Below are 13,933 nucleotides of genomic sequence, written 5' to 3'. Positions count from 1 at the left end.
TTCTACGCAGAGGTTTCCTGTACACAAAAGTTTAATTTATTTGTAGAATTGCTGTGTATTTAAAGACTGATGTACTCTAAATTCTTTACATATTGCATAGGTCTAAGAAAATCTACAAAGAAGCGCAGTGAATCACCGCCTGCTGAGCTCCCCAGTTTACGGCGGAGCACACGGCAAAAGACCACGGGCTCCTGTGCTAGCACCAGGTAAAATTTACAGAAAGGAAACTTGATTACTACAGTGAGTTGGTATTCATGTAATTTCCATACATGAAAATTGGCATTGGCTGTCTCTGACTTGGCTGTTGTAAATGTAGCTGTAGCTTTTCAGGTCTGCTGGATTACTCTGTACATTGGTGTTATGGATAGCACATAGAATTTGTCACCATCAGACTTCCAGTAAGTCCCTTAGCTGTGGAGGAAGAGAAACAGCCAAAGCCAGTATCACAAACTTAAGTAATACTGTCCTTAGAAAGGTGTTTAAGAACACAGCCAGTATGGCTGAACTGCTTACTTAACACAGACAGTAGTGCTGGACTACTGTCTGTCATGAATAGTGAAAGAGATAATTGTTTTGAAAAATAAGACTTCATGGTACCATACAGGGTTCAGTTTTAATAGGGTGCACTGTTACGCTGATTCAGCTTGTCAGCAGTTTCGTCTGAACTGCATCTAAGTACTTAATGTACTACTTGGTAGTAGAAGTAGGAGGAGAAGTAGTCCTGAATTAGTAATTTTAAACAGCTGGTAGATTAAATGGGAGGGGAGAATTAATGTATCCTGTGATGCAATAAACTTTTGTAGTTGCATATATTGTGGGACTAAATGTAGGAAGCCTTAACAAGCTTTATTCTTGTTCTTATGCCTAGACTGTTTAGTACTTCTAGCACATCCTCTTTTCCCTCTTCCACACTATAAAAAACCACTTCTGAAGTCTTGATTTTGTTGTCAGTGTGTATTTGAATTTGACTGTTTACTTTGAAGTCAAATGTATTTGTAGTGATGAAGGCTGTAGTGTTTAAAATTGAAAAGATGAGCCTATTCAGATTTGCAAACTTGTTCTGACTCTGAAAACCAAGCTGAATGTCAGAGTCCTCTTCTTGTTTTCAGTAGTTCAGAACTTCCTCTAAAGACGATTACTCAATCATTGGCTTTCTCAAATTTGTATATGATTTATAACTAACAGTCACTTTAAGCTTGCTCATTTTTGCTGTTATATTTTAGTAGACTGCCTTGTCTCAAAATGTTTCATGTAAGGACCTGTCTGTAATGCCTTAATGTAAACAAATCACTGCCATGGTGCAGGGCAGGGAGTGTACAGAAAAGTTTGATAATTTTATGAAGATTGATTCTTCCACAAATTGCTCGTTCGTGCAATGTTGTGGCAGTGACATACATAAACATTATGTAGTCTTTAGTAGACTTATACTAATAAATCTCTTATCTTAGTTCACAAGGTCTGAAACTTTGTTTTTTGAACCTTTAGTCGGCGAGGCTCTGGCCTGGGCAAAAGAGGAGCAGCTGAAGCTCGCCGACAGGAGAAGATGGCTGATCCTGACAACAACCAGGATGGAGTTAACTCTTCAGCTGCACGGACAGATGAGCCTCCCCAGGGAGCTGCAGGTAAGAAGGAATTCCAGCTGACTAATTTTTGGCATAGTTGCTAGTATAAAATTACTTGCATTTGAAAATAGTCAAATGGATTAAGTTCTGAAGAGAAATTGTTTAAGGTGGTAAATAATGCTGGATGGTTTTTGAGTGAGAGGGATACTTACATTAGAGTATGATTTTTTGTTTTTGCTATTTGCTATGTTTGTTATGCTTTTTTGTAGCGTCCAGACTATATCCAGTAATCCAGATGTTAGCTTTTAAGCTTCTGCTACTTTTAGAAAAAGTAACTTCAGCTGATGCTACATAAATATCATCAACTGAAAAGACATCAAGGTGTTCAGAATACAAAAGGCATGCATTACCTGTAAAAGCTCTGAAACTACTCAAATATTCTATGGATTTTCTGTTGAAATTGTAAGCATATGTTACTGGAGCGATTTGTGACCAGTTGGATGCTCTTATTTGCACAGTTCTGTTAGATGATAATTTTATCATCTGGTTGTAATTAGCGAGTTCAAAAGAACTATGCAGTGATTATGCTAAATGGTAGAAAATATTAAACATTTTATGCTTAAAGGTGGCTACATCAGTATAGAAAGCAGTAATGGAAACTAAGTATAGCATAATCCTCAATTAAGAAAAGTACACATTTATTAAGGATGCAGGTAAATATGTCTGAAACTTAATTTTATGGACTCAGACATATTTTTTTTTTTATTATCTTGTGTTGGTAAAGCCATTCATTTCAGCTTTTGGAAAGTACTAGTCCTGTAAACTGCTCTGTTTTAAATGGGAAGTTTTACAGGAGTTTGCTGGTGGCAGCACTAAATGCAGGGTGTGCTTTTGATGGCAGAGCCTTTTTGGAGGTGAGTTTTGTGGCTTTAAAGACGCTGTAATTTGTATTAATCTTTTATTGTTCCTTTAGCTTCTAGTTCTGTTGCTGGAGCTGTAGGTATGACAACTTCTGGAGAAAGTGAGTCAGATGATTCTGAGATGGGAAGACTACAAGGTATAAGAGTTTTCACAAATTTACTTTTTTGGTTGTTAGCCTATAAATAATCGTACCTACACAAATTCTGCATGACATTCAAGTGGGAAGGCTGTATTTTGTTTCATTGTCTGTGAATGTGTTTTTGCTCACAGTAATTCTGAAGTAGGGATTTACAAGCCTTAATTCACAAAAGATGCAAGGATGTCTGGAGTGGGGGTGGGATAGTGTCTTTATTCATTTAAATGGTGTGTAATACCCTACTACTGATGATTTTCTAGGAGGAGGGTGGGGGGAGAACTGAGAACTCAGTCCTGTTAAGTGTGTAAGTGCAAATATGAACATACTCTTTGCCAGCATGTTTTAAGTTTAGAGAGTAGGTTAGGCCTACTGTATTCTGCCTGCTTTTGGATAACTTTTTTTTTTTTTTTGTGCTTGTCATTGATACCCATGTTGCTATAAGCTTTGACCAAAAAAAGTCTGAATGTTCTTAAAATGCTTGCTTTTGTGCTTGGGCTAAAGGAGCCTGGTCTCACAAAACCAGAGAGTATGACAGGTATAAACTCAGTATGCATGTCCTGCAACTGGTCTAATGATTTTGCTGCTACATTGCAGGGGGTCCTGAGATCATGATCTCCCTTGCAAATGACAGGTTTTTGTTAATCTGGATATTTAATGTGGGAGTGCTGTCAGTATCAGTTCACTTGCTTGTAGTTCTCAGTAAGTATAGGTATGCATTAGAAATATTGGGCTAAATTGGTTTTCACTATTAATTATTATTTTATTGATCAGCAATAGTCATGGTTGCTACAATAAAAACCAGAATCACCCACTTAGTTTAGCTTAAGTAAGCAGTACTGTAAAGTGTTGAAAATCAATCAAAAAAGAAACCTGCTAATACATACCAGAGTTCTTCCCTCTGCTGCTCATCAGCTGTTGAATAAAGCTGTTGAACCTGTTTTTCAGTGCCATTTTTTTCACAGTAGTAGTGCCTGCAGGTCCTGAAAACATGAAGATAACCTTAACCTATCCTGTGTAGTTTGAGTTCAGATTTGAAATGACAGCCTGATGTATCTGCTGCTCTGGCTCTAGGTTTAAAACAGTTTAGTAGACAAGAATACACACAGCTGTGCAAACTCAGCAGGTAACTTGATAAAGGACGTTACTGCTCTGACACAAACAAAAATTAGTTACTTGTTCCTATAAGGTCATCTTTTTGGTGTTTTTTCAAAATCGAGGTAGCTGCAATCATCTAATTCTTAACTCTATAGTATCAACATTCTAGTAGTCTTAAATGATAACATCACGGAATTTAAACTTTTAAAAATATACATAGAAGCTTTGACAATGGCTGTTATCCTCTGTTTGCTTTTAGCTCTATTAGAGGCTAGGGGTCTTCCTCCTCACCTGTTTGGCCCTCTTGGTCCTCGGATGTCGCAGCTCTTCCACAGGACAATTGGAAGTGGAGCTAGTAAGCAAAGTTTGTCTAATTTGACTTAATTCTTTCCACTTCCAGACTAGTAGAATTCAGCCAATAGTAAATCTAATATTTGTATTAGCTTCATAGTTTAATATAGTATTGTACATGTTGGAGACTTGTATGTCATGATAGTGCTAGACCACTTGTCAGCAATTTTCATTTGCTTGTCTTCCTTTAAGGAAGAAAAATTTGCCTTAGCTATATTTCTTTGCTTTTTTATTTTGGGGCATCTCAGTGTTCCCTTCTAGGCGGGGAAGGGAGGGTTCTTGCCTTTTTACCCCTTCCTTTTATTTTTCTTTTGCATGATGGGCTGCTTAACAAAAGACCTCTCCAACCCCCTTGGGTTTTTTGCTAGCTTTAAACAAATGCTTAAGCTAGCTTTAAAACAATTAGTAGATGTCAGTTCTAAGTTACGTTGGTTTTAGTTTCAAAAGTGTCTTAGGTTTCAGACAGAATGGATTTCCTTCAGTTGTGGTGTCAGTGAGAACGTGGGTCCTTAGACTTGTTGCACCAGGTCTGCGCTATGCAGCTGGATGAGACGTGCACCTTCCAGTCCAAGCCTGGCTTCCCAGGAGAGCCAGAGGCAGCCTGTTACACTGCATGCCAAGAAGAGGATGGGGTCTCATGGGTGCTCCATGTGCTGTATTAACTGGGGGATGTTGCAAAGTCCTTTGCTGCACAAAGGTGGGATGGTTTGGGTTCTGGCACCTGCTGTAGGTTGGCAAGATGGCTGTGCTGAGCAGTGTGGCGGACTCCCTGTGCTGACCAGTCTGCACTGGAAAGGCAGCCAACAGTGAGATTTTGTCTCCCTTCCCTATTCCCCCTTTTTATGACAGGGAAAGGAAATGAAACTACAAATACAGAGGAAAACAAACTATCTCTGGTCTTCCACTCTGGCAGAAGTATAGCATGACAGATCCCTTGAACACTTTCTAATACCTTTTTTCCTAATTTTTTTTCTGGATATCTAGGTTCTAAAGCTCAACAGCTTTTACAAGGTCTCCAAGCCACTGATGAAAGTCAGCAACTACAGGCAGTGATTGAGATGTGCCAGCTGTTGGTTATGGGAAATGAAGAAACATTAGGAGGATTTCCAGTCAAGAGTGTTGTACCAGCTTTGGTAAAGATTTAATCTCAGATTTCTGTTGGAGGATATAATATTTCACTCAATGTTTTGATTATATTAAATCATCATTATTTATATTGTCATCTTTGTGTGTATGTATCTGTTTTGGTTTTGAGAGGATGTTTTGCTAAATTTTGATAGTCTATTAATTTTTTAATAGCTCAAGAATAGGCAGTGTTTCTTTTGGAATTCTTACTAACATTGAAAATCCTGAGTCAAAAGCAACAGTAGTGATTTGTACCTTTTTTATGGTGCTATCTAGATACATTTTTCTAAACAAACAATATCTTTTTTTTAAACAGATAACACTGCTGCAGATGGAGCACAATTTTGACATTGTAAGTAGTTTAATATTTCAAAAGCTCCTTAAATATTACAAAGTGTTATTGGAACTTAAAATCAAATATCTGTATATTTAATAGATGAATCATGCATGTCGGGCCTTAACATACATGATGGAAGCACTTCCCAGATCATCTGCTGTAGTGGTAGATGCAATTCCTGTCTTCTTGGAAAAGGTAAAATGAAATGAAAACACTGAAAAAAACAGCATGAGGGGATTATATAGTTTATTTTAACTTTAGGAAATGCCATTAAGATAGGGGTTTCTTTTCATTACAAGATAACATAAAGTTACAAGATAATACAAATTGCATGAGAAGCTTCTAAAGCCAGGTTTAATCTTTGCTCCCACCCTTACTGAAAAGTGCTCTCTCCTTCACTGAGAAGTTTTTCTTGGATTGGTGTTGCAGACATGCAAAATGTGTAAATAAATGAGCTGTTGCCCCTTGGAATCGCTTCATGGCTGAAGTAGCCTTAAACTGTCAGGCTTAGAGTTGGCTTCATTAGCATGTGTGTCTTAGTAAAGGCTGTATGTCTGAGTGTTAATCAAGATGATTATTTCTGAAAATCAGTTTAGAAGTTGATATACAAGCTTTTTGTTTTGTTGTAGCTGCAAGTTATCCAGTGCATTGATGTGGCAGAGCAGGCGCTTACAGCCCTGGAGATGTTGTCACGCAGGCACAGTAAAGCCATTCTGCAGGCAGTAAGTAAAACCAAAAAAAAGGCAGGTTTGCCTCTGCCAGCTCTACATCTTGGTGATCTTCTGTGTAGATGAAATAAGAAAACAACTTTCTTCAACTTCAGCAGTACTGAGAGTGAAAATGTTTGTTTGTTTTGTTATAGGGTGGGTTGGCAGACTGTTTGCTGTATCTGGAATTCTTCAGTATAAATGCACAAAGGAATGCACTAGCTATTGCTGCCAACTGCTGCCAGAGTATAACACCTGATGAGTTTCACTTTGTAGCAGACTCTTTGCCACTGCTAACACAAAGATTAACCCATCAGGTAAGAAGCTGTTAAAAAAATGGAATATTTTGATTTTGGTCTGAAAGCAGTTTAAAGATGTCTCCAGATACCTGGTTCTTTGCTGTGCATTATTTGCCTTTGCAAGGTGATGATTGACTTCAAGTTTCCATACTGTCAGGTTGTGATATACCAATGTACATATGGACCTTCTCTGGTTCTGTAAGTGTCACATTTTATAAAACAAGACAAATAGGGTGCTTTAACTCAAAGCATGAGTAATGGTTTTATAGTCCTTATAAGAACAAGGACATCAGTAGCGTTACTGGTTTTATTTTTTCTTAACAGATGGGTTGCAAGGTTCTCTCCCACTTTAAATCACAACACCTTCTGTTTCAATTTTTGTGGGTTTTTTGTGCTTTATGGCATTTCAAAAAATTTCCTCCTTTTGTACAATAGTTGGAAGTGATTAATCTGAAATCAAGGGGCTCCTAAGGGCTACATATCCTGCAGTGCTGTTGTGTTTATAAATGAGCACTTACAATGACTGATGCACCAAAAGAGATTTCTGGTGATCAGCTTGGTTGTCAGATCCCTGTCAAAAAGATGAAAAAGGAGAAATATTTTGTTTGTTAACAAATGCAACTAATTGGAAGCTTCCAGGTAATGGTATTCTTGTGCTGTTCTTAATTTTGCCTACATCATCTTGCTGAAAGACTGCTTGAATCTTTGAGGCAGCTTCTAAGAAGCCAAATGACAGCTTTAGATTGTACTCTAGAAACAGGAAGCACCATTCTCACCAGTAGTAGGGACAAGTACTGATCCTGATCTCTGAAGAGAAGCTACAACCCACCAAAGTAAGATTTCAAGAAATTTTGAAGTGGAAATTTTCTGGAAAAGAATCTTAAGTTAACGCTTAATGGAATAGTTGAGGTTGAAAGAGAGCCTTGTTACCTAGTCCTAGTTCCCTTTCAAGTTAAGCTAGAGCAGATTGCCCAGGAGCACATCTAGATGATGTTTCTTTCTGTTTTTAAGTGTCTCTAAGAAAGGAGACTAAATCTCTCAGGGTAACCTCTTCCAGTGGTCAGCTACCCTTACAGTTAGTGTTTTATGTTCAGGTGAACTTTTTTGAGCATTTCATTGAACTTTTAACTAGATGTATTTTTAGGGTAATCTTTACTTGTGTCCTTGAATTTGCTGTGTTGTCTGTGCTGCATAATACCAAAATCAGGCTTAATGTAGTCTGGAGAACAGTATCCTTCACTCCTGCTTATTACCTTGTAACTCCTGTTACTTCATCTTTTCCCTGTTGTTTCCTCCTTGCAGAATCCAGAAAGATTATTAGAGACCAATTTATAAATCTAAAGGTCCCTAAAGGTGTTTGTGTTGTGAGTAGGGGGTGCATTCCCAGGGAATATGTAGGAAGCACAGCTGTGTCAGGAGGTCAGTTTAGACTGTCAGTGTGTTTAAAAGTCAGAGCTGTAATGTTCTGTAAAATGTGGTTAGACTGGCCCTTTTGGAGAAATTTTATGAATGCCTCAAAATGACAGCATGTTCTAATGCAAGTTAAAATATTTCAATTTTAACAAAACTTTCTTATAACAGGACAAAAAGTCTGTTGAAAGCACTTGTCTGTGTTTTGCACGGCTAGTGGACAACTTCCAGCATGAAGAGGTAAGAGTGGATGGGGGTGCATTTCTGCTTTCTTCTCCACCCACCCTGTTTCTCTTGAGGGCTAATGGTTCCCATTTTGTTGTTTCCTCCTCGAAGAACTTGCTGCAGCAGGTTGCTTCCAAGGACTTGTTAACAAATATCCAGCAGCTCTTGGTCGTGACACCTCCTATCCTGAGCTCAGGAATGTTCATCATGGTGGTGCGCATGTTCTCCCTGATGTGCTCCAACTGCCCCACACTTGCAGTCCAGCTTATGAAGCAAAGTGAGTTCTTACTCTTCCATGTTCTAGGGGGCCTGTTCACGTTAATGCTTACAGTCAGTATGGACCTCCATGCACTTTTGATTATATAAATAGTCCGTTCTTTCAATTTTTCTCTTACTGTGTTTCCTCTGAGATAAAAAGTTGAGTTAAACTTGTTGAAAGCTTTTATCCAGGGGAGTTTTTATCCTTTTTCCTAGTTCTAGCTGTTGTCATTGCAGTGCTCATCTAATTTTGAGTCTGTATTGGCTGCACAAACTATTCTCATTCCAAGACAAGCTGAATAATTGTCTTAGTTGTTACCATGTGGGGGAACAATGTGCTTTAAGTACTTTTTCTAGGGGAAGGCATTAACAAAAGTAACTGCTGTAGAGCTGTCTTAGTTGTCACTTATTTTCTTTGTTCCATCTCACAAATTTTGACTGACCTCTTCAACTGCCCTGTATCTTTCCCTGTTGTCTTCTGTGTCTTGCATATTGAGTGGTATTTCTCCCCTAGTTGTCCCTTAAAGGAAAAAAAAAAAAACCAAACCAAAAAAGCCACAAGCCCCAGACCTGAGAACAAACACATTTCTTGGTGTTCAAAGAAACACTTTTCTCCTATAGTCCAATCTGTTTGCTTTGGGCAGTAACTAGCTCTTCTGTGTAGTGTCCAGCAGAAAATGGAATCCATATTTGATACAGGTAGTCTCATGAATAATAATTTTTTATAGATATTGCAGAAACACTTCACTTCCTCCTTTGTGGAGCCTCAAATGGGAGTTGTCAAGAACAAATTGACCTTGTTCCACGAAGTCCTCAAGAACTTTATGAACTAACTTCTCTTATATGGTGAGTCTTGCAGTCCTAGGTTTTGGGTGTGGTTGGTAAATTAAAACCCTTCACTTCACTAAGATAAGGCAAACAGTTTTCAGTTTAGATGGACTTGATTGTATACTTTTAGTAAAATACTGTTTTAATGTTCTTTACAGTGAACTGATGCCTTGCCTGCCAAAAGAGGGAATCTTTGCTGTTGATACTATGCTAAAGAAAGGAAATGCACAAAATACAGATGGTGCAATATGGCAATGGCGAGATGACAGGGGTCTCTGGCATCCATATAACAGGATTGATAGTCGAATAATAGAGGTAGTAATTCCACACATTTGTGTGGTGATGCTTTTCAAATCTGCGTGCGGTTGTATAGGGAATTGAGTGCTTTCTCTGTCTTTAAAAATACCACTCTTGATCTTTCTAAGTAAGAAACACAAGTTTCCTCAAACGTCCTGCTGTATTATTGCACTACTTTGGTGTTCAGCCATACCAAATCACTTATTTGCTGTTCTTACTGAGTTTCTGTCTCTGTTTTTCCTATTGTGTTACCCCTCTCCTCACCTTTCATATAGTTTTCTGTTTATTAGGGATTTCTTAACTTTAAATTCTTCCTCGATTTTAGGCAGCTCATCAGGTTGGTGAGGATGAGATAAGCCTGTCTACGCTTGGGCGTGTCTATACTATTGATTTTAACTCTATGCAGCAAATAAATGAGGATACTGGAACAGCTCGTGCCATTCAGCGAAAACCAAACCCTTTAGCCAGTACAAACACTAGTAAGTACATCTCAGGAAACACCTGGGCTCTCTAGCTGTGGCTAATATATGCTGGGTTATGCAGCTGTTTACTTTTTACCTAATAAATTTCTTTTGGCTTCTGTGGAACATCAAACTATTCTGATGTACGTGAATGAAGAAAATTTCATAACAAAATGAGTACTGTTGACATGTACGCTTTTTAACATGTAAACTCCTGGGACCTGAAAATGTAGTGTACTGGGAAGGGAGCTGGGGTTTTCCTGGCTTGGGATTTCTGAAACAGTTCTATTTGTACAGCTCTTTTATTTAAGGAAGACTCTGTGAGGGCTTCTTACTGTTATACAGAAATACATAAGAAAACTGAAGAAAAAAAGATTAAACTCCTTGAAAGAGGAGGTTTCTTACTTTGACTTGTGGTTCTTGAATTTTATCTTCTCAAATTGAGAGCTGAATTGAATCAATGTTACCAAAATAAAGTAATAATCAGAGCAGAGATGCCAAGGTCTGTCCAGTGATTCACTGTGCACTTTCCACAGGTGGACATTCGGAATTGAAGAAGGATGATGCTCGAGCACAGTTAATGAAAGAGGACCCAGAACTGGCAAAATCCTTTATCAAAACACTGTTTGGTGTTCTTTATGAAGTATATAGTTCTTCAGCTGGACCTGCTGTTAGACACAAGTGCCTTAGAGCAATTCTTAGGATAATTTATTTTGCTGATGCTGAGCTTCTGAAGGATGTGCTGAAAAATCATGCTGTTTCAAGGTGGGTTCTTTTACTGCTGCAAATGAAAGTAATTTTGAGCTTATAGCTCAAACTTGTGATTACTTTTCTTGAATCATCTTTTTCAGGGGAAAATGATACTTTAAGTCTTACTTATTTTCCAAAAGCTGAGGCTGCCAGCTCTGCAGGAATTTTTTTTGCATCATAGATTTTGTAGTAGTTGCCAACACTAGTCACTCTTACTAGAAACTTAGGTGGCCTCTGGCTTATGTGTATTAGAAGTGTCAAATGTTACCCTTTATTGGTTTTCTGATTTCTAAAACTTGCCTTTGAAATTCTGAGGGCAAGATAACTTTTTTGAGGTAATACAATGTGAACAGTAACAGACACTAATAGCATTCAATTGCTAAGTTTTATTCATGAAATCTCTGCTACACGTTACACATAAAATTGGGGATCTGAGGATGCAGCTGGAAAATAAACCAAATAGTTTTTCATAGACAGTACCAAGTTCCAGAACACTGTGTTTATAAAAGACTCTCTCCTTTATGCCATGTTAAAACTTGGTAAAAGTGATACAGGTCATAAGAGAACTGTTCCAGTCCTTTCATTGATAGCTTTTATAAAAGCACTATGAAATTTGTTTGCTTTCAGTCTCCAGTGCTGTGTATGCAAGATGAACTGACTTGATTTAAAAAGAAAAACTCGGCTAAAAAAACCACAAAGCTAATTCTAATAAATTATCTGTTTTAGTCATATTGCCTCCATGCTGTCGAGTCAAGACCTTAAGATAGTAGTTGGAGCCCTGCAGATGGCAGAGATTTTAATGCAAAAGTTACCTGACATTTTTAGTGTTTACTTCAGAAGAGAAGGTAAATCATGGTTTCTTTTTTCTCCTCACCTCTTTATGTAGTATTTTTAAGATGTGTGTTCACTTTCCCCAAGCTGTAAAAATTGAATATTGTTCTTGAATAATAAAGGCAGACCTGTGCAAGAAGTCCTCATACTACAAGGGAGGAGCTGGCCCAGACTCCGGAGGAAATGAGCTTGTGTTTACAGACTCTGAAGCAAGTTTGTACAGGCTTACTTACTAGATACTAGTGAACTCACTTAGGCTGAAGATAGCTCACTGAAATTACATGGGAAGTCTTAGTAGAGAAAACTGATGAATCTTTGGCATGGAGTCTTTGTACTGGTCTTTACACTTGGGGTTTCTTTAGCTACTGTTCATACTGCTCTATTTTTTTATTTTTAAACTATGTAGGCTAACTTTTTGAAGAAAAGATTGAACTGCTTTTAAAGCTTAGTATTGATGGGTGAGTTGAGCAAATACAGCCATAGTCAAAACAGAGGTTCAAGTAACAGTTCTACGTTTTCAAACACCCTTGCGCTTGCCACCATGTCTCTACCACCCCCTCCTCTCCTCGTGCCCCAGACCAACCCACCAAACAAAAATCTCTTCTTTCTCAAAGGGGTGATGCACCAAGTGAAAAACTTGGCAGAGTCTGAGGCTTTGCTCACAAGCCCCCCAAAAGTATGCACTAATGGATCAGGAACGCTGGGAACCACTACGACCATAAGTACTGGGACAGCCACTGCTGCCAGCAACGCAGCTGCAGATTTGGGCTCTCCCAGCTTGCAGCACAGCCGGGAGGATTCCTTGGATCTGAGCCCACAGGGGTAAGTGCACTTCCTGAAGAGTAGTCTTTGTTCTGGCTTTGGTGCTTTCTTATGGGGTTTTGGGTTTTTCTTAACTTATTTTTAAAGAAAAATGTCTAGGGTGACATGGGCTGCCCACATTATCATCTGCATTTTGCTTTGGTATTTTCCTTTAAAGAAACTAAATTGGGGTGGTGTTGAATTTTTCAATGGGTAGTTTTGATTCATTTTATATTAAGTGTTTAAAAGAGGAAAAAACCAGTGACCTGATAGGTCATAATTATATTCAATAATTGTCTGTTTTGGGAGACTGTCAAGAGCAACAGCTTGTAGTTTCTTCTAACTGTCGAGGGCAGTGATTCTTTCAGAGCTATGGGGCATGATTCCTTTCTGCTGGAGACTGGAGAAAAAATAAATTATCCTTAGGTTTTGTTGGAAGGCAATAATTTTGAACACTTGTAGAATTAAAATACAGTGTATTTTACTACTTACTAGTTTGCTCTTATTTTAAAGGTCAAATATTTGTCACTTTAAAGAAGAATTTAAACATGTGAACTTGTGAAGTGTAGTGATTGATGAGTAGAAATGCCACAAATTGTTGAAGTGTTTTCTGTGCTTTTGTCGGGAAGGCATGTCAAATATCCAATGTTGGTTGGTGTTTATTTAGTAGACATTCGTGGAGTTTTTTCATTTAAAATTTATTCACATAAACGGATGAACAAATGGTTACACAAATTAAAGCATAAAAATCATGAGAAAACTCTGTTTAGTGTCACTTTTGGCTGTATTTGGCTGCTCATAATAGACAGATAACAGCCAGCAAAACTTTCTGGATGGATGGAGTTAGGTTCCATCCCATAACAAGAATATTCACTGTTCTTTAATTTTCAAGGAAGTAGATGGGAGATGTATCTTAAACTGAGGGAGGGGTGTGTACATAAGTATATATTTGTGGGTGGAAATAAGTAACTTTATTTTTAAATTTGGACAGACGACTGAGTGATGTTCTAAAGAGAAAAAGACTGCCAAAACGAGGGCCAAGGAGACCAAAATACTCCCCTCCAAGAGATGATGACAAAGTAGACAATCAAGGTAAATAATTCTGAACATATAATACATTTATCTCCTTTTAGAGTAAGCTTATAAACTGCACAAAATGCTAGCTGTGATAAACCTCTTGATTCTGTTAAATTTTGTCTTTATTTCCTCCAGCTAAAAGCCCTACAACTACACAGTCTCCTAAATCATCTTTCTTGGCAAGTTTAAATCCTAAAACATGGGGAAGATTAAGCACACAGTCCAACAGTAATAATATTGAACCAGCACGAACAGCAGGAGTAAGTGGTCTTGCAAGGGCTGCTTCCAAGGATACCATTTCCAATAACAGGTACACACACAAAAAAAATCACACTACTTGTAACATGATGTTGACTATGATCAGGTGATTAGGTAGCAGCTACAAACAAGTTGGAGCTTAACCACAGTTTAAAAAATTCTGGGAAAAGAATCAAGAAATTAAAGTAGAGAAAATAACTTCTG

General features: G+C 38.0%; 1 protein-coding gene across 11 annotated transcripts in view; it reads left to right on the top strand.

Annotated features, from left to right (window-relative positions):
* The window catches only part of TRIP12 (thyroid hormone receptor interactor 12), a 77,228-nt gene that overhangs the window by 43,761 nt on the left and 19,534 nt on the right, over positions 1-13,933 (top strand). For 10 of the 11 annotated variants that reach the window (XM_030280067.4, XM_030280068.4, XM_030280062.4 and 7 more), the window contains 19 exons: positions 101-206; positions 1,486-1,622; positions 2,536-2,619; positions 3,974-4,069; positions 5,050-5,198; positions 5,507-5,542; positions 5,627-5,722; positions 6,157-6,249; positions 6,390-6,551; positions 8,115-8,183; positions 8,280-8,445; positions 9,155-9,272; positions 9,413-9,569; positions 9,877-10,030; positions 10,549-10,777; positions 11,489-11,607; positions 12,208-12,415; positions 13,386-13,486; positions 13,607-13,781. In XM_030280067.4, the coding sequence (XP_030135927.1) occupies positions 101-206; positions 1,486-1,622; positions 2,536-2,619; positions 3,974-4,069; positions 5,050-5,198; positions 5,507-5,542; positions 5,627-5,722; positions 6,157-6,249; positions 6,390-6,551; positions 8,115-8,183; positions 8,280-8,445; positions 9,155-9,272; positions 9,413-9,569; positions 9,877-10,030; positions 10,549-10,777; positions 11,489-11,607; positions 12,208-12,415; positions 13,386-13,486; positions 13,607-13,781 (2,455 nt within the window). The remainder of the gene's footprint in view (positions 1-100; positions 207-1,485; positions 1,623-2,535; positions 2,620-3,973; positions 4,070-5,049; positions 5,199-5,506; positions 5,543-5,626; positions 5,723-6,156; positions 6,250-6,389; positions 6,552-8,114; positions 8,184-8,279; positions 8,446-9,154; positions 9,273-9,412; positions 9,570-9,876; positions 10,031-10,548; positions 10,778-11,488; positions 11,608-12,207; positions 12,416-13,385; positions 13,487-13,606; positions 13,782-13,933) is intronic. The other variant, XM_030280070.4, reaches the window with a different exon arrangement.

The sequence above is a fragment of the Taeniopygia guttata genome, chromosome 9 (genome assembly GCF_048771995.1).
Source record: "Taeniopygia guttata chromosome 9, bTaeGut7.mat, whole genome shotgun sequence".
Taxonomy (NCBI): domain Eukaryota; kingdom Metazoa; phylum Chordata; class Aves; order Passeriformes; family Estrildidae; genus Taeniopygia; species Taeniopygia guttata.
Note: the sequence above shows the minus strand (reverse complement) of the source record. Positions and strands in the feature narration are given on the sequence as shown.